This window comes from Dryobates pubescens, chromosome 29 (genome assembly GCF_014839835.1).
Source record: "Dryobates pubescens isolate bDryPub1 chromosome 29, bDryPub1.pri, whole genome shotgun sequence".
Classification (NCBI taxonomy): Eukaryota; Metazoa; Chordata; class Aves; order Piciformes; family Picidae; genus Dryobates; species Dryobates pubescens.
Window position 1 is genome coordinate 13,803,432 of NC_071640.1, and position 25,795 is coordinate 13,829,226.

General features: G+C 60.3%; 4 protein-coding genes across 4 annotated transcripts; 2 read left to right on the forward strand and 2 right to left on the reverse strand.

The window, feature by feature from the left end:
- The first annotated feature begins 999 nt into the window (after window positions 1–999).
- CLIC3 (chloride intracellular channel 3) lies at window positions 1,000–3,743 on the forward strand. The gene is made up of 6 exons (XM_009900436.2): window positions 1,000–1,190; window positions 1,982–2,091; window positions 2,399–2,524; window positions 2,660–2,766; window positions 3,060–3,235; window positions 3,579–3,743. Exons 1-6 carry the CDS (start codon window positions 1,155–1,157, stop codon window positions 3,738–3,740), a joined length of 717 nt encoding a protein of 238 aa, XP_009898738.2. The 5' UTR covers window positions 1,000–1,154; the 3' UTR covers window positions 3,741–3,743.
- Window positions 3,744–4,592: 849 nt separating this feature from the next.
- On the reverse strand, window positions 4,593–6,805 carry PAXX (PAXX non-homologous end joining factor). Its single transcript, XM_054174570.1, has 6 exons — window positions 6,714–6,805; window positions 6,579–6,639; window positions 6,181–6,475; window positions 5,749–5,820; window positions 5,198–5,291; window positions 4,593–5,090 (listed from the first exon to the last, which is right to left on the reverse strand). The coding sequence occupies exons 1-6, from the start codon at window positions 6,803–6,805 to the stop codon at window positions 5,051–5,053; spliced, it is 654 nt and encodes a 217-aa protein (XP_054030545.1). The 3' UTR covers window positions 4,593–5,050.
- Window positions 6,804–8,525, forward strand: TMEM141 (transmembrane protein 141). The gene is made up of 5 exons (XM_054174571.1): window positions 6,804–6,914; window positions 7,216–7,282; window positions 7,395–7,478; window positions 7,705–7,836; window positions 8,414–8,525. Exons 1-5 carry the CDS (start codon window positions 6,804–6,806, stop codon window positions 8,491–8,493), a joined length of 474 nt encoding a protein of 157 aa, XP_054030546.1. The 3' UTR covers window positions 8,494–8,525.
- A 1,121-nt stretch (window positions 8,526–9,646) lies between these two features.
- On the reverse strand, window positions 9,647–21,660 carry ENTPD2 (ectonucleoside triphosphate diphosphohydrolase 2). The gene is made up of 9 exons (XM_054174440.1): window positions 21,490–21,660; window positions 15,664–15,781; window positions 15,228–15,378; window positions 14,403–14,562; window positions 14,075–14,302; window positions 13,443–13,709; window positions 13,120–13,239; window positions 12,728–12,862; window positions 9,647–10,801 (listed from the first exon to the last, which is right to left on the reverse strand). Exons 1-9 carry the CDS (start codon window positions 21,598–21,600, stop codon window positions 10,601–10,603), a joined length of 1,491 nt encoding a protein of 496 aa, XP_054030415.1. The 5' UTR covers window positions 21,601–21,660; the 3' UTR covers window positions 9,647–10,600.
- Between the last annotated feature and the right edge of the window lie 4,135 nt (window positions 21,661–25,795).

Consider the following 25,795-nt stretch of genomic DNA (forward strand, 5'->3'; position numbering starts at 1 on the left):
CAGCTGCTGTAGGTTGTGTGTTGGGGGAGCTCAGCTCTCTTCTCAGAGCTTTTCAGACCATTGTTCTTTTAATGGCATAGGGGAACCTGGCTGGGCAGGGGGGGACAGCACAGGTGGGCAGCCTCCAGCCAGGGTGCCCCTTGTTCCTCACTGGGCACACTGCCTTCTTAAGTGGGCACGGGGGACAAGCCAGCTTGGGGTTATCCACTTGCCACCAAGCGAGGGGGGACAGTGCCATCTTTGGGTTCCTGGCTGTGGTGGTGATGGCAGTGGCACCCTCAGAGCACCCCAGGATGGGCAAGGTGCCCTGCTCGGGCCAGGGCTTTGTCCCAGTGCTCTGCTGCTCAGGGGCCTGGAGTGGGTACCGGCGCCCTGCGCACAGCTGTGCCCAGCCCTCCCCACGCGGCGCTGTCCCCTCCCTGCCTCACCACCAGCTGCAGCTTTCAGTTGTCAGTGGAGATGCTTCCTGCCCCAGCGGGGCTCGGGGCCACCTGGGCACAAACGCTGCTGCGGGTACCCCAAGGGTGGCAGCGGGCTGGGGGCAGGAGGGCATCGCCCCAGGGCAGGGTGGTCGCTGCCTTAACACTCTCTGCTTCGCCGAGTCTGGCCCCGCTTCTCGCCTGCCTCCCTCCGCAGGGCCCGGGCACAGCGCCGGGCACAGCGCCGGGCACAGCGCCGGGCACGCATGGGGGGCCCCGCAGGAGCCTGTACATTGCTAGCAAAAAACCAACCCAGGTGAAATGTGAAAATAATGTTTTAAATAAAAACCAGTAACTGGAGCCAGCCAGGCTCTGTGCTGCGGGGGAGCAGGGGTGCCAGGGCTGAGCAGGGGGCTGCTGGGGGGTGGAGTGGGGCAGGAGCCTCCTGTGGGCAAAAGTTGCTGGGCACATACCCAATACTTCGTGGGTACCCAGGCAGAGTGCCAAGGCAGGAGCTGTGGTAGCTGGCGATGCTGCGAGCCGCCCATTGTGGACTGGGGCTGGCAGCAGTGGCGGTGGCCCCACGGCAGGGCCCCACAGCAGGGTGTCCTGGCTGTGCCAGGGGGCCAGGCGTGGTTTGGGGTGCACCCCAGGGAGGAATGTGGGCTGGGAGGGGCCTCGGCTCTGCACGGGCGCTCAGCGCTGCCAGCACTGCGCCGGCAGCCACCACCCAGCATGGCAGAGAAACCTCAAATCCAGCTCTTTGTGAAGGTGAGAGGGAGCCGTGGGGGCTTAGGGTGTCCCGGGCTGGTGGGCACCTCTAGCTGGCACCCTTGGCACTGCCCAGCCTGGGGTGGCCTGGCTGTCCCAGACCATGGTAGTCCCCAGACACGGAGGAACGTGGGCAGGCAGCGGGCACCTGGGCTCTTCTCAGGGCACAAGATTGCTGCTGCCTGCCCTGTGGGCCTGGGGATGCAGCTGCCCTGCGTGGGCTGCTAAACCGGGGTGCCCCTCAAACCAGGGCCCCCAGCATCTGCCTGCACCTGCGGGGCCCTGCCCAGCACTGCCTGGCCGGGGCAGTTTGTCAGGTGGCACAGGGCAGGGACTGCCTGGGATGGCACTGCAAGGGAATGGGGTCACCGTCGTCACCATCAGCCTTGCCCTGGCACAGCCCCTGCCGTGTTGGGCTATCCCACGCCACAGCCCCAGTGGCACTGCCGTGGCTGCCCCCAGCTCTTGGCCCCCTTGGCACTGCAGGGCTACGGTAGCCTGAGGCCCCCCCAGTGCCCGCACCTGCTGTGCCACACAGCCAGCTCTGGGGTGGGGCACACAGGCTCCAGGAGCAGGTGGGGGCTGAGGCTTGGCACCGTGCCTGCCATAGCTGGTGCCATGGGCTGGCAACGCTGCTCGTCAGCCTGTAGCCAGCCTGGGCTTGGCCAGCAGGGTGGCACCTGCCCTGCCACCCTCACTCTTTCACCCTCTGGGACTGCCCAGCCAGTGCTACCCCCCTTGCAAGTGTGCTGGGGTGAAGGGGCAGCTGAGCTCTTCCTCTGTGCCCGCAGGCAAGCGAGGATGGGGAGAGCGTGGGCCACTGCCCCTTCTGCCAGCGGCTCTTCATGGTGCTGCTGCTCAAGGGGGTGCCCTTCACCCTCACCACCGTGGACATGAGAAGGTGAGTGGTGCCCCCTCCCAAGGGGCCAGCACGAGGCAGCCTTGCCCTGGCCCCTTGGAGATGGAGGGTAGGTCCCTAGCAGCTTAGGAAGGGGCATGAAGGATGGGCACTGTAGGACACATGGAGCCTGTTCTACCCTCCTGGCTGCTACCCACTGCCGGAGGTTGGCTGGTGGGTGGGCATTTTCCAGGGCAGAGCTGCCATGGGTACACATGGAGGCAGGTCCCTTTGCTCAGGACAGACGCGGGCAGTGCCCCGCAGAGCCGTGGGCAAGGTTGGGCACCAGCACCCATCCCCCTCTCTTCAGGGCCCTGGACGTGCTGAAGGACTTCGCTCCGGGCGCCCAGCTGCCAGTCCTGCTCTACGACGGCGAGCCCAAGACCGACACCGTCACCATCGAGGACTTCCTGGAGGACCAGCTGGGCCCCCCCGTGTCAGTGGCTGCTGCCATCCCGAGCAGGGCAAGGGGCCAAAGGCAGGGGGAGTGGGGAAGGGGACAGGGATGGGGGTGGCCGGGCTGCACGTGAGCCTTGCCAGGCTGTCCCCAGCTGTGCCCACGTCCCTGCAGGTTCCCCAGCCTGGTGCCCAGGTACAGGGAGTCGAGTCTGGCCGGGAACGACATCTTCCACAGGTTCTCCAGCTTCATCAAGAACCCGGTGCCCGCCCAGGACGAGGGTGAGGACCTGGAGCAGGGCACTCCCCATGGCCCCTCTCGGTGCCGCCACCCCGGAGCCTTTCTGTCCAGCCCCCCCAGCTCGGTCTCGCCAGGCACTGCCCCCACTCCCCCCAGTTCAGCACGGCCATGCCAGGGCTCTTTTGAGAGGGCAGGCAGAGATGCCAGCCTCAGCAGGGTGGGAAGAGAGTGGGAAAGAGCTGCTTGGGCACAGGGCTGGGCTGGCAGGAGGCCGTGGCAGAGCTGTGGGGCCCCAGGCCGGCAGCGGAGCCGCACCCTGATGCCCTCCCCGCAGCGCTGCAGCGGAGCCTGCTGCGGGCCCTGCTGAAGCTGGATGAGTACCTGAGTGCCCCCCTGGAGCATGAGCTGGCACAGGACCCCCACCTCCGGGCCTCCCACCGCCGCTTCCTGGATGGGGATCGGCTCACCTTAGCTGACTGCAACCTGCTGCCCAAGCTCAACATCGTGCAGGTGAGTGCCACCATCCAGCACCCCTTCCCTGGCTTCCTGGTGCCACCCACCCCCTGCTCCCCGCTCCTCCTGGGTGCCCACACCAACCCCCAGCTCCTCTGCTGACCCCTGCGCCGCCCTGGTGCACCTCTAGCACTCCACTCCTGTACAGAGCTCACTCTGCTGCCCCTCTCCAGCCACGTGCTGCCCCTCCTCTCCTGCAGTGCCAGAGACAGCCCCTGGCCTACTGCCACCCTTCCTGGCTGGCTCCTGCCCACGAACACCAGCGCCGGGCTGCAGGGCTGTCCTTGGCACACAAGAGGCAACAGGGCTGAGCCAGGGCTCACCCAGTATCTGCCCACAGGTCGTGTGCCAGCATTACCGAGGCTTTGGGATCCCCAAAGAGCTGCAGGCTGTCTGGCGGTACCTGGGCAATGCCAGCCAGACCAGGGAGTTCCAATACTCCTGCCCCAGCAGCGAGGAGATCCTTCAGGCCTACCGCGCCGTGGTCCGGGCACCGCAGTGAGATGGGCACGGGGCCAGGGGCAGACAGCAGCCCAGCACCTGCCCTGGTCTTGCTGCAACCACCACAGCCCTGCATGCATGCACCCAGGAAGGCAGAGAGCACGAGCCGTACCCCTGTCACTTCAACTCCCCCAGCTGGCACCATTACCCAAGGTGCCAGCAGCAATCTGTGTCACCCCGAGCCTGCCAACGCATTTCCACCAATTGTGCCACCCTCCCTGCCTGCCTCAAGCCCCCTCAACCTGCCCTCAGGCAGTGGGATGGGTGCAAGGGGGCTGCAGCCAGGGTCCCCATCTGGGCCAAAGCTGGGCAAGGGCAGGAGCTGGGAATTAAAACCCGCCCTGCAGGGCACAGAAAGGGCAGCACACTGCTGTGGGCATCCCTGCAGGTTCCCTTAGAGGCACACTGTGCCCCCTGCCAGGGCACTGAGCACCACAGGATGTCCCCAAGGAGCCACAACAGGTGAGGGGAACCTGCACAGCCCTGGCGACAGATCCAGGGGCATGATGTGGATGGTGGACATGGCCTGACCCCCACCACCCTGGGTGAGGGGGGCAGAGGGCACCATCTCCCCAGAGCCTGCTGCTAGGAAGGTCTCAGGAGCAGACTGGGGCAAGGGATGGGGGTGAGGGGTGGCACAGCCAAGATGCATCAGAGCTCCTGGAAATCAATAAAGGCTTTGCAAGTAAGAGAAGCCTGAGCCTGCAGGGGCCAGCCCCAGAACTTCTCCACTCTCCTCAGAGCCTCCCAGTCCTCTCCCTGTACCTAGCAAGGGGCTGAGCACTCTCCTAGCTCTCCAGGGCACAGGTTCTAGCTGCTCACTCAGCAGCCCCCTGGCACAAAACTGGCAGGATTGCAGACTCTAAGCCCCCACCTCTGAGTTCAGCTGAAACAGACCACAAGGCTCCTGAGCAAGGGAAACAGAAGACTGGCACAGCTCTTTCGTGCCCAGCTGGCTGAGCCCAGGCATAAGTCAGGCACAGGCACTCTGTCAGGTGGCAACAGGAAGGTCTTTAAAAGCTCCAAGGGCTCAGCGGGAGGCAGAGGTGGCCCCAGCCAGCAGGGACAAAAGCCACCACTTCTGTCATCCCTGCCCTGGCCCACAGCAAGAGCCCTGCCACCAGCTGAGGATCTGCTGCCCACCCAGGCCTGCCAGGCCCTGGCTCCAGCCCTCTGGGTCCTAACTTGTTTCATCCACAGGCCCAGGCACAAGGGGCTCCACAAGGCTCCATGGTGCAGCCAGACCTCCTCCAGTAGCCACAGACGTGGTGATGAGGCTCTGGTGGGGATGTCATCAGGGAACAGCACAGATCAGGAGTCCTCAAAATCCACTCCAGCTGCTGTCTTCTTGCTAGGAGGAGACAGAAGGAGTTTCACAGCCCAGAGCCCCACGCCCTGCTCTCACACAGCCACTGGATCCCTGCACAGTGCAGCCCCAGCACTGGGAGTAGAACTCACCTTTTGAAGCCAGGGTTAATGAGAGACTCTCCTGGGATCCTCCTCTTAGCTGGCAAAGCTGAGTCAGCACTCCTGTTCTTCCTGGGGCTGGGGTCTGCCTCAGTCAGGGACAGGCAGGACAGGGATTACAAAAGGGCAGACAGTTGCTTTAGGCAGCCCTGTAAGTCCCTCCATGCCCAGGGTGAGCCTCCAGCAGCCCAGCCTGGCAGTCGGGTGAGGAAGGGACAAGCCAGGTCTCCCATCCCAAAGGAGCATGGAGACATGGACCTGCCACAGCCCCCAGTCTGGAAGGGCAGCAAAGCCTGACCTCCTGCAGGTTAGCAAGCAACCTGCCTGTTGAGGCCCAGGATCTGACCTCAGCACAGCGCATCACAGACACCTTGGGAGCCACCACACTGAGCCCTGGTCCCTTCTGGGAAGAGCAAGGCGGCTAACAGCAGCCACAGCTGAGGGGACTCAGGAGTGTCCTGGAGAGCACAGGACCGGCAGCCTCCTAGGGGAGAGAAGGCAAAAAAGCAGCAGGACCAGGGTGCTCCCTGGCACTTGCCTACCTGGCAGCAAGAGCTGCTGGTTCCGGGCAGTGTTCTTTGCAGGGCTACCAGAAGATGCCAACGTCTCCATCGCTGCTGAGACAGGAACCAGAGCTTGTGACAATGAACCCCAGGGCGGTACACAGCACCCCAAGCCTCCCTACGCTCTCTTCCCTGCTCTGATCCCACTCCCATCTCTTCTCCCTGCGGAGGTCAGGTGCAGGCCCTGGCCAGCCCTGGGAACCAGCCAAGCCGAGGAGGAAGGAGACTGCAGCACCTCTGCTGCCCAGCCGGTACCGGCGAGGGGAAACGGCCCGCAGCGAGTCCAGGGAGGTGCAGCCTCCTCCCGCGGCCGGCTGAGACGGATCCTTGGGAGGGGCTGACACCGTAAAGCTGGCAAGAAGCTGCCGGCTCGTCGCCTGCCATGACCCTCTTCCAGATTCCCCCACGGACCTTCCAAGCGTCTCTCCAGGCTCTCGACGCGTCCCGCCATGCCGAACACCAGCGCCTGGAGCTGGCTCCTCGCCTCGGCCACAGGCAGCTTGAAGAGCTCCAGCGCCGAGCACCAGCCGCCCTCCCGGGGCTGCAGCGTGGCCTTCCCCTCGCTCAGGCTCAGCTCGGCGGTTCCTCGCTCCAGGGCTTCCCTGCGGGGGCGAAGCGGGGATGAGGAGGGCCCCGGGCCGAGGGTCCGCTCCCCGCGGCTGGGCACCCACCTCAGCTTCGTGCCGTGCTCCCGGGGCAGGCACCGCTGCGGAGAAGAGGGCACACGTCTCCAAGTGGCCTTCCCCGGCCCCCTGCCACGGCCCGGGGCCAGGCTCAGGCCTCTCTGCCGCCCCAGCCCCGGGACGTACGCAGCCGAGCGGCGGGCGGCCGCCGAGCTCCCCGGCCCAGACTTCCAGCGCGTCGGTGACGCTGCGGGAGGCAGAGACTCAGCCTGCGCCGGGGCCCGCCCGGCCCGGCCCGGCCCGGCCCGGCCCCGGACTCACTAGACGGTTTCACCGAGGCCGGGGCGGCAGTAGCAGAGGAACCGTCCCGGCGCTGCCCGCAGCAGGTGGAAGGGCCCTGCCGGCTCCGCCATGGCCGCAGCGCCGGAAGGGGCGGGGGGCGCCGCGGCCCTGCCCCGCGGCACGGCCATGGTCAACCTGGGGCTGCGGCGGGTGGAGGACAGCGTGGCCGCCAAGCACCCGGTGCGCCCGGGGCTGCGGGGGCCGGGGGGGCGGGCACTGGGGGCGCCGGTGGGGCTGGGGCTGCGGGGGCCGGTGGGGGCGGGCACTGGGGGCCGGGCACCGGGAGCCGGTGGGGCCGGGCACCGGGGGCCGGTGGGGCCGGTGGGGCTGGGGCTGCGGGGGCCGGTGGGGCCGGGCACTGGGGGCGCCCACTGGGGGCGCCGGTGGGGCTGGGGCTGCGGGGGCCGGGCACCGGGGGCCGGTGGGGCCGGGCACCGGGGGCCGGTGGGGCCGGTGCTCTGCGCTGAGCGTGTCTCCGCAGGCGCTGCAGCAGTACGCGGCCTGCCAGTCCTACGCCTTCATGAAGGGTATCGGCACCTTCCTGGCAGGTACGACCCGGCCCGGCTACCGGTGCCGCCCGGCTCCCCGCCGCGGGTGGCGGGGCTGCCGAGCCGGGTGAGGCTGCGGCCGGTAACGGAGCCCACCCCTCGGTTTCGACAGGCAGCGGAGCCGCCTTCGCCGTGCAGAAGCTGCTGAACAAGAAGCTGCCGTACAGCCTGCAGTGGAGCGTGCTGGTGGCTGGGGGTGGGTGTCCAGCCCGGCCCCTGCCGGGAATGCTGCTGGGAGCAGGGGGTCAGCTCAGGGCTGTGCTGCGGGCTGGGCAGCTTGTTCTTAGCGTGGGGGGGTCCTCCTCCCCACAGCCCTGAGGGGCTTAGGGACATCTCTCAGCATGGGGCAGGTGTACCCCCACTGCTGCCCTTAACGAGTGCCCCTGCTGCCAGCGCTCTTGGGAGCATCTTGGTCTCTTCAGCCACAGGGTCCCTCGCCAGCTACGTTGTAACCAGAGCTGAGACGCAGAAGTGCTCTGACTTCTGGCTTTACCTGGAGATGGGCAAGTCTCCCCAGGAGCTCACCGTGGCTGGTGGGATATCTCATCCCACAGGTACATATCTCTCCCTGCTGCTGTCTCTGGGGTTGTTGTGCCTGGTTCTTCCTGCTGCAACCATTTGCTGTTCCCACCTCTTAATTAAGCTGATGGCTGTTTGCCAAATCCCTGTGTAAGTCCCACACTGCTGAGGCATGGGAGCGGGCACCTGGGGTGGCAGCAGTGCTGGGGCAGCTGGCGCACCCTGCTTGGTCTGATGGCTGCTGTGTCCCTCTGTGCTCTGGGCCCATCACCTATGCTGCAGGTACCTGAGTAGGGCTGGTGGCAGGGGGTGGGATGCTTCTGTCTGTTGGGCCTCTTTGTGGATTGCTGAGAGCCAGCATGGGGGCCTGTTTACTGGAATAAAAGGGGATGGGGTGAAGCAGTAAACATCTCCACCCTCTGTGATGTGGGCAGAGCTGGAGGGTCAGCAGGACAGCTGCCACAGATGCTTGCTGCTTTCTCCCAGTGGTACCTTGACCTCCTACAGCTGAGCCTAGCTGAAGAGGCTTTAAATTTCTGTGGTTCTCTGCCCACCCCTAGCAAACATGCCAGGACAGCTGGGGCTTCAGGGAGTTGGTTTGTCCTGTTGCAGAGATTCTGCCCAGCCCAGAGGACAGAGGGAGCACAGCACAGCCACTGAGGAGGAACAAGTATGGGGACGTCGTAGAGTAGCCAGCAGAGCACAGCAAACTCTGCCCCTCTCCTGCTCCTGCCCAGCCTGAATGTGCTGCCTGTGAGACTGCCGGGCTCTGGAGCACCACTCAGCTCAGATGAGTTGATCCTGCAGCGAGCGTGGTGGAGGCACCGCTGGGATTAGCTGCCTCCAGGCTGGCGTCTGCACATGGCACATGGGTGTACAATAAAAGTCAAGAGATGAAAGCACTCCTTGTGGAGGAAGTGAAGCTGTTGGTGGGACAGGAAGAGCTGGTGGTGAACACCAGCCTGAGGCAGCTCCTGTAGTAAGTGTTGAAGCGGAGAACTGGTCCCGCTGAGGTGGCAGCCACAATCTGACAGCACAGGGCTCCGTGGTGGCTGCAGGCATGGACAGGTCTGGGCTAAGCTGTGAAGGGGCAGAGCTGTTGCCACATGCTCTCTGCTGCTGGAGTGGAGCCACTCAGTCTGCTTGTCTCCATAGCAGCAAGGCTTTCCTTGCCTGCCTGAGTGGGGCTGAATGAAGCCTGCAGCTGCATGGCCTCTGGCGATGTCCTCTGGGGCTGCACACCTGCTCAGAGCCCTTCCGTGCAGTGCCCACCTTGCTCTCAGAGCATGCACCTGCCTGGTAACCAGCTGGTGAGGAAATGGGATTGTCTCAAGAGCCCTGAGCCCAGAGGAGCACAGGGGATGATTAAGATGATTATTGTTAACTAATGGCAAGCTCCAAGTCATGACTGGGGCAAGCTGGCTGCTCTTGATGGGTGTCCAGCTCTGATTCCGCTGCAGCTGAATTTCTTAGAAGGGCAAACCTCAACTTTGCAACTGTAGCTTCTTGGAGCCCTTCTACCTCTTGGTGGGCCTGAGTCTGGAGTGAGGTTTCAAACCCTTGTTCCATCTTGGAGGTTCTCCAGGTTGATAGAACATGCAAAGCCTTCATCTAAACTCTGTGCAGGCTGCAAGGGATTGAGACCTTCAGGCAAAGCCTGACCTGTGACTGTGTCCAAGCAGACCCCTGAGGGAAGCCAGCTTGACCAGCCTGTTGCTGATCAAGAACCACAGAGCTGTTAGAGTGGTTACAAAGATTTATTTCTGATTATAAAATAATAAAAAACCCCAAACCCAACAAACAAAACTGCCCCAAGCCCAAGGCAACAACCAAACCCAAACCTTCTGCATGTTTGCCTGTCCATGTCCCTCCTCAGGTGGAGCAGGAGGCTGGTTATCCATCTGGCAGCTGTGGGGTGATGCAGGGCTCAAATCAAGCCTCACTGCTGCAGTGCCCTGGCATGAACATGCACCAGGGAGCTAGAGGCTTCTTGTGCCATTGCTGGGAAGATGGAGGAGGCTCTGGCTGTGGCAAAGGCAAATGTAGCTTAGGAACCATGGCAACAGGTCCCATATCTGGTTGCTGAAGCAGGACCTAGGAGGCTGCTTGCTCCCCACATCTGGGTGCTAAGCCCTTACTCAGAGCTCCTGTGCTGAGGCCAGTGGAAGTCTAGGCCATGATCTGGCCCTCAGGAAGGTCAGTGGGGTTTGTGCATTCACCAGAAAGGCAGCAGGAACTCTGGGTGGTATCTGGAGCTTCCCTAGCAGGCAGGGCTGATGCTCCAGGGACAGGCCAGTGAGGCCAACTCTAAGGACTAGCTCAGCAGTGATGCTCCCCACCCACCCCATGCACATGAGAGTAAATCCTGCTGTTGTCTGGGCTCACTGGGCCAGCCCAGGGCTGAACAGCCAAATCCCAAGCCTGCTCCAGGGTCCATCCCTGAGTAGCACTGGGCAGCCCTCAGTCAGTGTTCCTCTTCTGTCCCTCCCTTTCAGCAGCTTGAAAGCCAGGGGAGGGCAAAAAGGGATAACTTTCCTTCTGGGACAGGCAGTGTCAGGTGTTGGAGGAGGACATCTCCAAGCACTGCTGTGTCCCACATGTTGAGGCTGTGGTGACTCCTGAGGAAGGGTGGTGCTGTGCCCTGCAGGAGAGGCCCAGCCTGTGCCCTGGTGCTGTGCCCTGCAGGAGAGGCCCAGCCTGTGCCCTGGTGCTGTGCCCTGCAGGAGAGGCCCAGCCTGTGCCCTGGTGCTGTGCCCTGCAGGAGAGGCCCAGCCTGTGCCCTGGTGCTGTGCCCTGCTGTCAGATTGCGAGGGACTTGCTGCGCTGGAGCAGGCAGACAGCAGTCACCAGAGATGTCAGCGTGCTGAGCACAAAGAGCAGGATGAGGAGGACCCAGTAGTTGTACAGCATGCTTTTGTGGGAGGAGGGCTTCTCTGCTGGGATCATGTTGGTGAGGTTCAGCATGTAGCCCAGGGCCCAGCCGATGGAGGTTTCTCCTGCCTGTGGGAAGAGCACGGTGTGATCTCCACCCTGGTCAACACAGCTCTCTGGCCCTACAGAGACTTTCCAGGGGGCTGCCAGCCCAGTGGAAGAAGAGGTGTTTGGGGTAGTTCACAGCAACCTGAGCCCTCCCTCACCCACCCACAGGTCCAGACAGACCAGGGACAAAGCAGTGACCATCCTAGGCTGAGCTGGGCAAATCCAATGGGAGCAGGATCTCATCTGCTCAGGCCAGTCCTGATCCTGCTGCACAGGCAGTGAGGGCACTCAGCAAAGAGGGGTCCTGCCCCGAGATAATTCCCAAAAAAACTAGAGCAAATTGTGTCTTGAGATGCCTGGGTGTCTTAAGGGCCAAGGAAGGGCAGGGGAACCTTGAAATTCATGACCACCTTACAGGCAGCTCAGCTCCTTTTTTTTTTACCATTGCTCAGAAACACCACCAAAGCCTGGGGGTCCCACCTCTCATGGGGTAAGCTGAATATTTGCTGCTGCTGTTCAAAACCATCCTGCCTCATGCCAGCTCCAAAGTGAAAGTGCTGGCTGGAGCCAAGGATGGGGCTTGACGTGAGAGGCTTCCCATTCTAATTGCTGCTTTAGTGTTCTGGGGTTTGGGTGCTGGCTCTTCCTCACTGCGAGGGCAGCATGAGGGGGCTGTAGGGGATTAGCTCCCTGGCTTCCCCTTGCTGCTGCTTGCTGCTGTGATCATCGTGCATCGTTACCTCCTTCACATTAAACTCTTTAGCTCAACTCTTTCTCTCAAGCCAGAGGCATTTGTGTGTTGGGGGAAGCAGGCAGCGTAGCCTGCTGCAGTGCCTCAACCTGGTACATTCTTGGCGCCCAAAGTGGGGCATGAAAGCAGTTGTCTGTACTGAGTTGGGTTTGGCAGAGACAAAATAGTTGAGATAATGAGAAATGAGATAATGAGAGGATACAATTAAGATTTGAGGCTTGTTGAGAGAGTTGTGTAAGTTTTTTCCTGTGCTGGGTTCACTCTGTTGATGTATTTGCTTTCCAGGGTGGCAGCACCAATGTGCTGCCATTCTGTCTGAGTCTGCTGGGGAATGGCTTAGAGCTGTGCTGCTGCTGTGCTGCTTACTGGCAGGCCAGGTTTTGTTCAGAGGACTCTCCCAAGAATAGCACTGAGAGATCTGCCCCCATGCTAGATCATTAGGAGTGTCTGAGTAAATTCTCAGGGCAGTGATCCTCTCTGGTGGTTTGGAATTGCCCCCCTGAGCACATGCCAAATCCTGACAAGCTGGTGAAATGTTTGGGAAAGGTCTGTTGTCAGCCTGGGAGCTGCTGAGAGACAGTAATCACTGCGATGATGCCCATGCCTGTTGAGCCCTTTTCATCAGTGCTCAGAGTGCTCAGGAACAAGAGAAGGTCTCTGGGCCTACAGACAGACACTGGGCAGGGCAGCTGCAGCAGAGAACCAGCCTGTGCCAGCATCAGCTGCCCCTGCGTGGACAAAGAAGCAGATAAGGAAAGCAGCTGGTCCCACAAAAGATAAGGACAAACCAGGGCCACCATGGGAACAGGAGAAAGAGCTGGGGCTGCTTGCTCCGTTCTTGTCTTAGGCTTTGGAAGATGGCCAAGGACAAACGGCAGATGAAACAAGCAGCAGGCCTCAGCAAGGAAAGTCCCTCCTCTGTCTAGGCCTGTTTCAGCTGTGAAGGAACTCTCCTGCCATCAGCTGAAGAAGATGTTCTGCTCCCCACCTGTACAGTCCCATGTTTCAGCCATGAGGAGCAGGCACTCCCCTGTGGTGCTGCTTGAGTGACCATGGGCAGGACATGAAAAAGTGGGACAGGAAGCTGCCCCTGTTCCCCGAGATCTTCCCTCACATTGCTTGGCTCATTCTGGGTATGGCATCACCTCTCCTGAGGGCTTCTGTGGCCTCACTCTGAGCAGATACCATCATCTTACCTTCTTCTGGAAGGCAATGTTGGGGAAGGAATGGTTGTTGAAGTTGTAGCCCTTTGTGGTGAGCAAGTAAACGAAGGTGCTGACGGCGCAGTAATCAGGCAGCCTCTTCTCCAGCTTGGGAGCTTTCTGCAGCAGCTGGGTGGGATGCAAGGAGGGAGAGAGAAAGGACTCAAGCCATCAGGGTCCAGGCTTTGTTTCTGTAGCATAAAGCTCTGGATGGTTGCATCCGGCTGGCAAAGGCGCTGCCTCTCCTGCTCTCATGTGGGACCTGCCACCCACCCTTCCACTACCACATGGGTGCCAGGACACAACCCTCTCCAAGGACTGCTCTCAGAGCCTGGGTGATGCCCCACATGAAGCAGCCCTCTCCCCATTGTGGCCTGGAAGCCCACCTCACTCCAGCTGGTGGCACAGATGGTCTCAGCCGCATCCTTCAGGTCACTAGGCATGTGCACAGGTTTCCCCATCACTGTCTGAATGAAGTCCACTGTGTAGAAGAAGGCAGAGAAGGCCTGATGGAAGAAAGGAGGCAGCTATAGGACAGGCTAGGAACAACCCCTCTGGCCAGGAGCAACCACTCTGAGCAGCGTGGTGGGCACAAGCAACCACGCTTGCAGAGCAGGGTTCTGGCTTTGCCATTGTGTGATACCAGGGGGCAGTGGACACTTGCCCACCCAGCAGCCAGGTCACCACCCTACCCCATGCCAGGACTTACAATGAATTTGCCTGAAACCTCTGGCTGGAAAGTGTCATCAAAGGAGCAGTGAGAGAAGGAACAGGTGGTGAAGTTAAAGAGCTTGCTGAGGTGCAGAGCACAGAGGCTGCTGTTCCCAGTGCCAGCCACTGTGACAGTGGTGTTGAGGGCAAGGCTCGGCCTCTCCTTTTCTGTGCAGGGGCTGTCGTAGACACTGCTCAGCCACAGGCTCTTGTGGTAGCCTGTGGGCCAGCAGGGATGGGAGATGGTTGCTCGGTAGCCCTCAGCCTGCCAGAGAAGCAATACACAGGATGCATGAGTCACGCTGTAGCCCCGGCACTGCTTCCTGCCTCCATTTCCCTGCTGGGGAAATGTGGAGGACACAGAGCCAGCAGTTGCCATAAGCATCTCAAGGTGACTCAGGATGTCTTGACTCCAGCTGAGGGGCACAGCATGGAGAGGATGGGATGAAGCTCTTTCACCACAGGAGAGAGTCAGGTGCAAAACCCAAGAGCGGGCTGGGAAAGGTGTGCAGCCTGCCCTGTGGGGTTGTCCAGAGCCAGGGCTGGGGGACACCCCTGTATAAATACCAGGGCAAGGGGACAACTAGGGGGTGATGACAGCTGGCAGCCCTATCAAGCACATGCTGGTACCTGGAAAAGCTTTGAAAGCAGCCTCTTGAGGACCTGGTCCCTTCCGTAGCAGAGGAAGCTGTGGGTGTACACTTTGTATTCCTGGCCATACAGCTTCAGCATCACCTCGTTTCTGGGGTCTTCAATGGTGTCCCTGGTTTCAAAGGTGATCTGTGTGGAAGCACCTCCGAAGTCCATGGCCCCCAAGGTCTTCTTCTGGGGCTGGATCCATTCCCCAAGCCACCCACGCTAAGCAAGGAAGACATGAGTGGGTATGAGGACACAACGAGCTGCAGGTCAGCCTGGCCACCACAGCTGTTCTCACTGGGCACCACAATCCCCTGCCCACCTTGATGAAGTTCTCCAGGAGGTAGTTTGCAGTGACCCAGCCGAAGACCCCTTCCTCTTCCCCTGACAGGATCTTTGCCCCCCGGAAATCGAAGGGGTAGGACTTCAGTGTGGCTGCCACAGCGCTGAGAACGGCATCTGAAGCTTGCGGGTTCGCGATGCTGCGGGCCAGAGGGCACAGTTGCAGGGATGTGCCAGGGTGCCACTTGCAGAGACTCTACTGTCTGCACAGCCCTTAGGGCCTGGCCCTGCCATGGCACATGAGGTGGGAAGCAGGAGGTCCTTTTCTAGGTACTCGTAGGGATGTCCCCCCAAAAACCCCAGCTAATTCCCCCTGTCTCTGCTCCAGAAGGGGGTAAGCAGTAAGGATGAAGGTTTGCTTCCTCCTCTGGTGCCATACCCCATGGCTGGGCAAGGAGGGCACAACTCCCTCCTCAGTCTGGTTTTTGGGGAATTTTTCTTGTCACATCCCATCAGGCTTGCAGTAGGTGCAGAGGAACTTCCATCCTGGCTGGCCAAAAAGAGTGGGAGGGTTACTGCAGTGCTGGGAGGGTTACTGCAGTGCTGGGAGGGTTACTGCAGTGCTCCCCCCCATACCAACCCCTTTTAAGCCAACGATGTGCTGTCTGTGCCCTGCTCGGAAGGGCAAGAGCAGCTCTGCGAGGAGCACACAGCTGGGCAGCTGGGGGTGGTTAGGAGCATTGCCTGGCAAAGGACACTGAGGTGTCCTTAACTAGTTATCTCCACCCCTGCCATGGGTGGTGGGACAGCAGGGTGGCATGGCAGGGCCCCCTAAGCAGCTGGCATGGCCAGAGCAAGCACTCACTTGAGCAGGCGCATGCCAGCTGTGGCGCCCAGGTAGAGCGGAGTCCCTGTGTGCTTCTCCTCGGGCACATCCCGCAGGGCCTGGGTCAGGCAGTGCACCAAGCTCGTCCCGGCAGCCCGAGGGTTGGAGCTGTAGCTGGAGATTCCGGGACCTGCAGAGAGGAAAGAGCATTGCTCCAGTGGGGGGATGCTCAGCGGGAAGGTGCTTGGTGGGAAGATGCCAGGTGATGGCCACAGGCATGCAGGGCGGCAAGCCCTGGGGCGAGGGAGCAGGGTTGGGGACAGAGCTGTTTGCAACACTTCACTACACTGGTGAGCGCGCAGGGAGGCAGCTGGGCATGGCAGGGGCATTCATACCCGCACAGTGCTCTGCCCACAGGGGATGTGACAGCGCCTGCCACCAGCGGCTGGCCGCCAGGACCTGGGGCAGCCCTTACCCTGCACGTCACACATGCTGTGCTCGCTGACCACGCCGGTGTCATTCTCCTTGTCCGCAGGCCACTTGTAGACGAACATGGCAGTGTGGGAGGAGCCGGCGTCCAGCACGATGCCATACTGCGGGGCAAGGCAGTGGGTCAGGCTCAGGGGCAGGAGACCCCCAGCTGCCTCAGACCATCCCGAAGGGAGGCACTGGGGCTCGAGGACCTCCCGTGGCTGGCCAGTCGTGCCCTGCCCGGCAGCTTCAGGAAGAGAGGTGATGGCCGCTCAGCCCAGCACAGTCGTGGCCTTGCCCACCCCTGGCTGCCCAGGATGTGGCAGGGAGTAGGTGCTGTCTGCAGCCGGGCACGATGGCCGCTCCAGGACATCACTTGGCACAGCACTGGGCGCGTTCTTTTGGGCATGGGGACCCCTTTGCCTCTGAGCACAGCCCAAGAAGCTCTTCCCCTACATGGCCAGCGGGCACCGAGGCTGAGCCGTGGCAGCAGGTCCAGGGGCCAGTGCAGGGCGGCACCAGGGAGTGGCCCCTCGGGGACGCCGCTCGCCAAAGAAGGGCAGCCAGGCACCGCATCCCTCTTGCCCTTGTATGGCTCTGCCCAGCTGTAAACAGCCCCGCTCGGTCCTGCCAAACACGGTTACCCAGCTCCCGGGGGGGAGCCGCTGCACGCTGCCTCCAGCCCCCCGAACCCCTCTGCCCATCGCCCAGGGGCTGCCTGTGCCGACCCCTTGCCTCCTCCCACCAGAGCTGCTTCGCGGAGCTGGAGCGGAAGCAGGACGGGACCCAGCGCCGGCCCTGCTGAGCATTTCTGGGGTGAAGCCTCTCAGACCTGGTACAAGGCTCCGGCTGTCGCCTGCCCTGCCCGGACCCGGGAACAGGCCCAGGTCTGCCCCAACGAAGCTGCCTGTGCCAGGGGACACCTGTGGGCCTTTCACCACCAGCTCCCAGCCCCACAGTCTCCTTGGCATGTTCCCTTCACTGTCCCACCCTCGTGAGTGCGTGCTGGCATCAACGTGAGAGGTCCCCAGGGGGGGCCCAACCCCAACAGAACCTCTTGCCAACCCCTGCCACGCATGTGCCCACGCATCCTGCGGCCACCACGCAGATGTCACTGATGTCCTTGCAGGCCAACCATACCACTGCTGTGCCACCCCAGGTGTCTCCCAGAGTGGTATTAGCAGGGTGACGATGCTGTCCCTGAGGGAAAAGCTTTGACAGGTCACCCCTAAAACCAAGGCTGAGCACAGTCAGGACCCCAGGAGGGGTTTCCAGCCCTGGGATGACATGCAGGGGGCTTCAGCCTGCAGGAGATAAGGTTGAAGATGGGGCAACCTATCGGGGGGGAGGGCTAAGAAATGCTGGAGGAGGAGGCAGTGAGGATGACTTGCAGCACTGGGGACATATGACTTGGACACTTGGCCTGATCCAGGGTGGGCAGGGGAAGCCCCATGTGCCCACGGTGGTGGGATTTCCTCCTGCCTTCACCAGGGCTGGCATGCCTGGGCCCTGCTGCCAGCCCCAGGGAGAGATAGCACTGGATGCACACGTAGGCTGGCACACGCCGGGAGGCTGCAGACGTAGGTGCACACACACGGGGTGTGCAGGTGTGCATGGGGGGGCGTGTGCATGGACACATGCATGTGTGTGCCAGTTTTGGTGTGGAAGGGCATGCGTGGGGGTGTGCATGGATGGTGCACACACGTGTACCAGCCTGCTTGTCTGTGCACACAGGCATGCCTGTGTGTGGGCATGTGTGCAGATGTGTGCCCATGCCAGCATGTGTGTGGGTGTGCTTGTGCCAGCAGCTGCACAGGGAAGCACGAGTGCGGCTGCAGCACAGCTCTGCCAAGGCAGCCGGCGGCAAGAGGCAACACTGACTCCATGCCCAGGGCAAACCCTCTGGGGCGACAGTGGCACCACCGGGGCAGGGTGCAGAACCAGCTGACCCACGCAAGCAAGTCCCAGTGCCCTTTGCTGCCAAACCCTGTGCCTCGGGGAGTTTCTCCTCTCAGAAAGGAGAGCCAAGCCCATCACCCCAGGTGTGGGGTGGCAAAGATGGGCAGTGGCCCCAGGACGTGCGGGCAGGGGTCAGTTGAAGGAATACCAGGACCAGCAGTGGCCTGGCCCCAGTGGCAGAGCGAGCAGCACTTGAGCCCAGCCAAGGCAACGACATGCGGCAACACGAACTGCAGCAGCACGGCTGGCCGCTGCCAGCAGCAGGGAGTGCCTGGTGCCCAGCCAGCCACAATGCCAGCCTCACTCCCTGGCCATCCTGGCATGAGAGGAGCCACTACAGGGTTCTGTGCTCCAGGCTGTTCCCTCAGAGGAGCTGCCCCCCAGCAGTGCTGGTGGCAGCGAGTGGTGGTGGGAGCCACATGCACAGATGTGTGCCGAGGCAGACCCAGACAAAAGGGTCCCGAGGTTGGAAGGAGAGGTCCCATCCCCTCCTCCAGAGCTGAGGGTGCACATACACCCCCAGCAGCCATATAGGAAACGGGACCATCACCTACAGCAGGGTGGTGATGCCCCTGTCTGTCCCTGTCCTAGCCCTTGTGCTTGGGCATTGGAGCCACTACATCACCCAGCACAGAGACAGCTGCCATGCAGCTGTGTGGGAGGGCACAGGCTGGTCCTCGGCAGGGACCCTGCAGATGGGAGGCCCCAGGAATGAGAAACCCTCTGAAAGCCTCTTGGTGATTTGCAGTGTAAGCACTGCCCTCAGCTCTGCCAGCCGAGGCGTCCTGTGCCTGCCAACGGCCGGGCTGGAGGGACACAAGGATGCCCTGGCATGCTCCTGCCCTGGTGCCTAGCTCCCATCATCACTCTCCTCTGCCCTGGCATGCCTGTCTGCTGGTGCCTTACACTTGTTTGCGGCCCTGGCCCCAGCTCATGGGACAGTCCTCAGCCCCAGCATCTCAGGGTGGCACAGGGGTGATGGATTTTGAGGGCCAGACCCTGGTGATACCACAGGGCTGTTGGACATGGAGGGTCCTGGTGTGGCCCTGCACTGGGATGTTAAGGTTAGGCTACTCCCAGCCCTGCTGCCACTTGGGTCATTCATGGCCTCAATGGGCTCTGCCCCATAGCAGCATTGCTCAACCCAGCCCAAGCCAGGGCTGCTCAGTCCCAAAGTCCCTGCACAGGGAACGCCATGAGCAGTGATAGCCCCAGAGGCCATGGGGCAATGAGGTCATATGTAGGGCTCAGGACTTGTGAGCATGGCTCTGCCCAGAAACAACCACACCCCACAGGAGGAGGAGGGGCATGCTGAGAACTGCCCACCTCACTGCAGCCTTCCACCATCCACAGTGACTGTGCCTGAGCCTCCAGACCCTCACCCTGTGGGCTCCCCAGGCTGCTTCACAATGCAGTGGGGGCTCTGCCCTGCCCCACAACAACCTACCCCCATCGAGGGTGGTGAGATGGGTGGGGCTCCCTGGTCTGTGGTGGGTTATGAGGGGTTTCCTTCCCAGCACAGGAGCCACAGTTCTCTAGAGACAGCTGGCAGGAGAACCCAGCAAGTTCTGTAAAGGCCATTGAGAAGATTTACCAAAGAAGGAAATAAAGAGTGGCCAAGAGAAGGTAGCAGCTGAGCCATCAGGTGGCAGTGCCCTAAGCCCACCTGCGGGCCCATGAGGGAAAGGGAACACCATGCTCCTGGGATCAGTCCCTTCAGCAGCAGGGTAGCTGTGGCAGTTTTAGGCTATGGCTTTAAAATTTAGCTGCAGATTTCAAGCAGGGAAGTAGAAAAATATAAATATTTCACTACTGGGTGTAAAAAGGAAAACAAAAGATTATTCTAAACCTATTCATTGGGCAGTTATTCCGTAACACCTTTCACATTTCACTTCCATTTCCATTCCTTTTCTTTCTCCTGTGGTCTTGGCTGTTTTGCTCTGCTGGGGAGGCACTAATCGCTTCTGGCTGGCCTTGAGAAGAGAGAAGAACACTCACATTGCTTCTCTAAACTAACATCCTTTCCTCTCTGCTCCTCTCTTCTTCTGTTACAGCTGGGGGAGGAGGCTTGGCGGTGGGGGGTGGTACTGGAGCAGCTTCCCTGCTCTCTGGGGAACCCAGAAGGGGTTTAGGGGGTTCTCTGTGCTATTTTCTAATTGTAAATACCTGTATAATATTGTAACTCCTGTCTGTTCTGGACATGCTCATTGCATTCCAGTGTAGAGTGTAGTTTTTGCTTGTATATAGAGCTTCCATTTGCTTCCAGCTCAGTTAGTCATGGTTAGTTAATGTGAATGGGAAACTTCAACCCACCACAGTAACTAAGCTGGGGTATTTTTAAGGCTATATTCCAAGCAAAGGAGCTGGCAAGGGAAGCTGTGGAGCTGTAGCTCAGCAGTCACCAAGTGCTGTTACCCAGCAGATGCTGATAACATGAACAGAGCCAGCAAGGACCACATCTTGCCCAGGCAGGTGGTGAGGACATGCCTGGGGTCCTCCAAAGCAGGAACAACCTCCTCTAAACTGTGTTGGTATATGCTGGGCTGAGTTAGACTAAGACCAAGCTTTGCCTCTCCAAAGATCCCTGAACTTTGTGTAAAAGCCCAGTCCTTGGTGCTTGCCTCGTGCTTCCCTGGGAACAGGCACCACAGCCTCACGCAAAGCAGGGCCAGGATGCACGTGAGTGTTGGAGTATGTTCAGCTGCAAACCACAGTGCTGCCTGCAGACTGGAAGGTGCTTCCCCCCACAGAGAGAAAAAGAACCAAGAAGCACAAACATTGAATTTCTGAGAATACATTCTGAGAATGGCTTAGACCCAAAGCTCCAGATTGGAACCAGGAGAAGAGGCTTTCCAGGCCAACCCAAGTGCTGCACACAAGGTCCTCAGCACAGATCCATCTAATTCCCCCATGTCCAAAGAGACAAAACCCATTGTGAAACCAGCTAAAGGCACTGCCCAAGATGACATGTGGCAATGGGTGGCAAGGAAAGGAGTCACAGGGAAAGAGTTAATGGGTGCTGGTTGTGCTAACAGCAGTGAGTGTCATCTTGGCTCAGCCAGCTCCTTCTCTCAGCCTAATCTTCATCACATCTGACAAACCCGGAGAGAAGGCAACACATCTGGCATTCAGGCTGGCCCAGGAGGGTTCCAAGAAAATTTCTTGGGATGATAAAAAGCAGGGGGCCTGGATGAACAATTTTCCATGACAAAATCCTGCTCCCCATGGAACAGTTTCTGTCACCCGGGAAAAGACATCGCTTTGTAAAACAAAAGACGTGGGCTGCACAAGGCTGAAACCGGAGGACTCGGCCAGCAAGAAATTGTTTGGGATCTGAATTTACAATGAAAAGGGGGAAAAGCAGCTGGTTTTCATAGAGAAATGCATTTCTCACTTGGCACCGGCTCAGGCAGTGCGGCTGAAGCCCGGGATGCTGGGTGGTGCTGGGTTGATGCTGGGGTGCGCCGGGGCGCCCCGGCCGAGACGGCTGCCGGAGCAGATGCTAATAGCTGCTCTGGCCGGAGGGGCTGCACCCGGCCGTGCCCCCACTGCGTTCTGGTGTGCCCAACAGATTCCTCTCTCAAAGTGCAGGTCTGAGGGGCTGGTGCTCCACAGCCGGGCGTCTGTCTGGTGGCCTGGCGGGGGGGAGCTGCTCCCTGTGACCGCACCCTGCAGCTCGGAGAGCCCTCAGCCCCAGTGGCCTTCTGTGACGCTGGAGATGCTCTGAATGCTGGATTCCCTCCCGCAACGAGCACCCCGCAGCTCAGGGTGCCCACTGCAGCTCCCCCAGCCTCCGCTAGCTCAGGTCCCCCCAGTGCCCGCTGTTCCCATGCCCCCGGTTCCCGCTGTGCCCCCTGCCGGCCCCGCTCACCTTGAAGCCCGGCGGACCTCGCGTGTCCCCGGAGCCGAAGCAGAGCAGAAGGATACCCAAGAGGCAGCCAAGGGCGAGGAGCAGGAGAACGGCGGCGACCCGACGGGCCATGGCGGGGCCGGAGCGGGGGCAGGTGAGAGGCTCCGCGTCGGTTGCGGCGGCTCCTGCCGCTCCTCCTTCCCCGCCTCCTCCCCTCCCGCCTCCTCCTCTCCCGCCTCTCCTGGCTGAGTCACCGCCTCCACGGCCCACCCGGGCGGGACACCGGGCTCCGCTGGGCTGCGGGTCCCGCAGCTGCGCCTGCCCCGGGCTCGGGTCCGTCCTACTTCACCCTTGCCCCGGGACCACCCCATTTCGCGCCCTGAGCATCACCCCTTCCTCGGGGTTAGCCTCATCTCCCTGCTCATCGCCGGTGTCCCGGGCTCAGCCCCATCCCCGCAGCCCCATCCACTCCCTCGATCCAGACATGGCCCCTGCCCCAGGATCAGTCCCATCTTCCCTCCCCTTGCCCCCTGACATGGTCCTTGACCCAGGACTGAGGCCCAGCACTGCCCTATGAGCATGCCCCTGCTGCAGGATCAGACCTACCCTGCCCCTCCCTGCTCCCTTCCTGGGCATCACAGTTACCTCGGGGCTCAGCCCCTCGGGGCTCAGTCCCACCTTCCCCCCCGACCAGGCATTGCCCTTGGCCCAGGATTCGGCCCCATCCTGTCTCGTACAGGCATGACCTCCATCTCAGCCCAGAGATGGGTTTGGTGGAAGATGAGAACACCCCAAACAACAGAGAAGCTCAGAGAAAGTGTCTCCTATTCTGATTAACAACTACCGATGTGTTGCTGCTTTCAATCATCACAAGGAGCTTGTGGCAGCCCTGAAGAGCCCAGATGTATGTTTTTAATACAGTCACAAGTGAATAATGTAATGGATTTCCACATGGAGCAGTGAGCCAAGGAAGGCTGGGCCCTGGCTCTGGGAAGGACATTTTGAACTTGCTTACACAAAGGGATAAAACAGTGAACAAAATAATAAACAAGGAGATATCACCAAGGAGAGGTAGCTGGGGGACAGTGCTGCTCCCAGCCCAGCTGGGTTGCTGGCTGGAAGGTCATACTCGGCTCCTTGCAGCTTGCCTCACTTCTCAATTTCTCTGGAAGCCAAGCACTGCCTGGGCCCCTGCCAGCTGCCCTGTGTGCAGCCCTGCACCAGTCCTGTGCTTTCTGCAGGGCTTCCTGCCCAGTGCTGCGGTGTCTGTGTGCTGTGGTGCCCGAGGGGTCCAGCCTGACAAGCATTTGTGGTCTGGAGGCCTTTAGCCCCAGTGTCCTACAAACCCCGTTTTCATCCCCTGAAGCAATAACCATCAGCAGAGGCTGGGGGAGGAAATGGCCAGAGAGGTCCCCAGAGTGGGTCTTGCCCAGCCAGTTCCCATTGCCACAGTGCAGGGCTACTCTGCAGGTCTGCTGTGGGCCACCTGTGAGGCTGTTTGCAGGTCTCTGCCTCTTCACTTCAGCTCATTAAGCTTTTAACCTCCAGTGTCAATCAGCTCCAAGACATTCAGACACAGATTTGTGTGAAAAAGTTACTGTCCTTTGCTGCTGCTGCTGCCACAGGAGACCACAGTCTTGTTTCTGAGGCTTAGCTGAGCATTGGTTTTGCTGCCTTCCTGCATCACTTCAGGCTCTTCTCATGCTTCTGCAGGGACTATCTGCCTGTTCCTGACTCTTCTTGCCACCCTCCTCACCTGGATGGTATTTCTGAGACATGCACCTACAGCCTTCAGGGATCAGCTGCATCAGGGATTAACACAGAAGCAGGAAGACCTTCACTGGATTGTATTAAACCCCTTTCTTAAAAGCTGCTAAGCCTCCTGTTTCTCTTTTAGACAGGACAAGCAGTGAGGAGAGGCCTTCAGAGAGTGAAAAGAAAACAAAAATCCCTTTTCTGAATGGTAGTGAGCAGACACAGGGCTGGGAGAGTCCTCTGGGAGTAGAAGTGGTCCTTTGCTCCTCATCCTGATTTTGGTTTTGGGACTTTGGAGCAAGTCCCCTTCTGGCAGTCACTTCTGTGGTGGGACTCGTCTGGAGTTGAGATGTCTTCCACATCTTGGTCTCACACAGGCATGGCCACCCTCTGCATTGCCTACATGTGGCATGGAGCAGGGAGGTTCATCTCTTCCACTGAAGAGGAGCTGTTCCTCCTTTACTGCAGAGTGGCATTTGCCACCCTCTGCCTGGATGCAAAGGGCAGGGGGGGGTTGAGCTGAGTTCCAAGGGAGCCTGTGCCCAGGTCTGGCTGATCCCTGTTTTTCCATGAGGCTCTGGCACAAAGAGGGAGGCGCCAAGAGCTGGGACATGCTGGGCTGGAAATGCTCCCAGTGATGCAAGGGGAACAACAGCCACACAAATGAGTGTGCAGAGACGAAGACCTCCACGGTTGTGTTCAGGTGGGCAGTGTAATGGGTTGGGGCAGACCCCCTCCCCACCACAGGCAGAAATAACGACTCAGGCAAACGGATTGCAAAAAGTGATGGAAAGTTTAAATAGGAAAACAATAACAAACAACAATGAAAGTTTTACAGAGACCCACAAGCACCATGACAAAGAGAGAGATCCCAGAACATACCCAAGAACATCCCATCCCCACCTGGGGGTACACCCAAACCCCCCCCCAGGGCTCTTTCTTCCCCCCCCAACCCAGCCTTGGGCCTGGGCAGGCCCAAGGGAGGCAGCTCACGCCATTTTACCTAGGCAGCAGCAGGGGACGAAAGAGGAAGTGCAGACCCCGCATGGCCTTTTTATAGGGGAGCAGGGCATTATGGGAATGGAATACCTGGTCCCTGTGACCACCCCCTGGGCTGGGCCCACCCCTTGGGACCTCCCAGGTGTGGCCTGCGCAGTGGCATCTGGGCCAGCACCCAGCCTAAACCACCACAGACCACCCCTTATTCCATACCATAATCCCTGCACCCAGAACATATCATCAAATTAGAACTCTTCTTATGACATATCTAGCAACAGTCCATGTCTTCTTCTGGGCGTCCTTCCACACAGTCTCTCATCCAGGCTCAAGCATCAGTCCATTCCAGTTGTTCTTCCTCATGTGATGGAACCTCCCAGCGACGCAGTCCTCCTTCTGCAGTGTGAATTCCTTGTGGACTCCTTGGGACATCCTGGTCACCTGGAAACACCTCACAACTTCTCAGCCAAGCCTTTATCTGCATTTACAGTTACTCAGCGGCTTTTTCCACCCCTGGGGCAAGCCGGTCGGAGCAATCAGGCTCCACGACCGCTTTTTCCATCCCTCCAGGGAACCACAACCGACAGCTTCTGGCCAGTCCAAAGCTACACCAATGCACATCGCAGGCACATCGCCCCCCCACGGGGCGTTCACATACCGAGGCATCACCGCATCCGGTTCACAGCCCTCCCCCGGAGGGGGCGGCTGCAGCACAGCTCGCTGAGAAGAGAGGAGGCGGAGCCAGGTGCTCGGCGCCGTTTTCAGAACATGTCCGAAAACACCAGGGAAAGATTTACAGCTGCCGCCGCCGCCTGAACGCAGCCCGGCTCGGGCGGTGCCGCCGCCGCCGCTTGAACGCGGCCCGGCCCGGCCCCCGCCGTCTCTGTCGCCGCGATGCAGAGTCCGAGTCACCTCCAGCAGTCGCTTGCCCGCTCGCCGCGGGCGTCCGCCCCCGCAGCGGCCGCGGGCCGACCACGCTCTGCTTGCCGCTGCCCCTCCTCCGCTCCCTGCCGCTCCGCAGAGAACGAGGAGAAGGCAGGTCTCGCCTTCTTAGGCTACTCGAGCATTCTTAAGCTACCCTGGGCAGAAAGTCACAGAAAGAACCACCCCTCGCTGTTCCCAAACAACGGGAGGGCCTTCCATGCCATCAGCCACGCACCAGCTATCCTGCAGCCCACAGGAGTTCACACAGTCGCCCCAGCAACAAAACCTGAGCCCCAACTTCCCAAACCCAAGCCGACGCCCAGAACTAAATTTAAACTCTCCATCTTTTGCAATCCGAGCTGCAGTTGGCCCCACGTTGGCGCGCCAAAATGTAATGGGTTGGGGCAGATCCCCTCCCCACCACAGGCAGAAATAACGACTCAGGCAAACGGATTGCAAAAAAAAGTGATGGAAAGTTTAAATAGGAAAACAATAACAAACAACAATGAAAGTTTTACAGAGACCCACAAGCACCATGACAAAGAGAGAGATCCCAGAACATACCCAAGAACATCCCATCCCCACCTGGGGGTACACCCAAACCCCCCCCCAGGGCTCTTTCTTCCCCCCCAAACCCAGCCTTGGGCCTGGG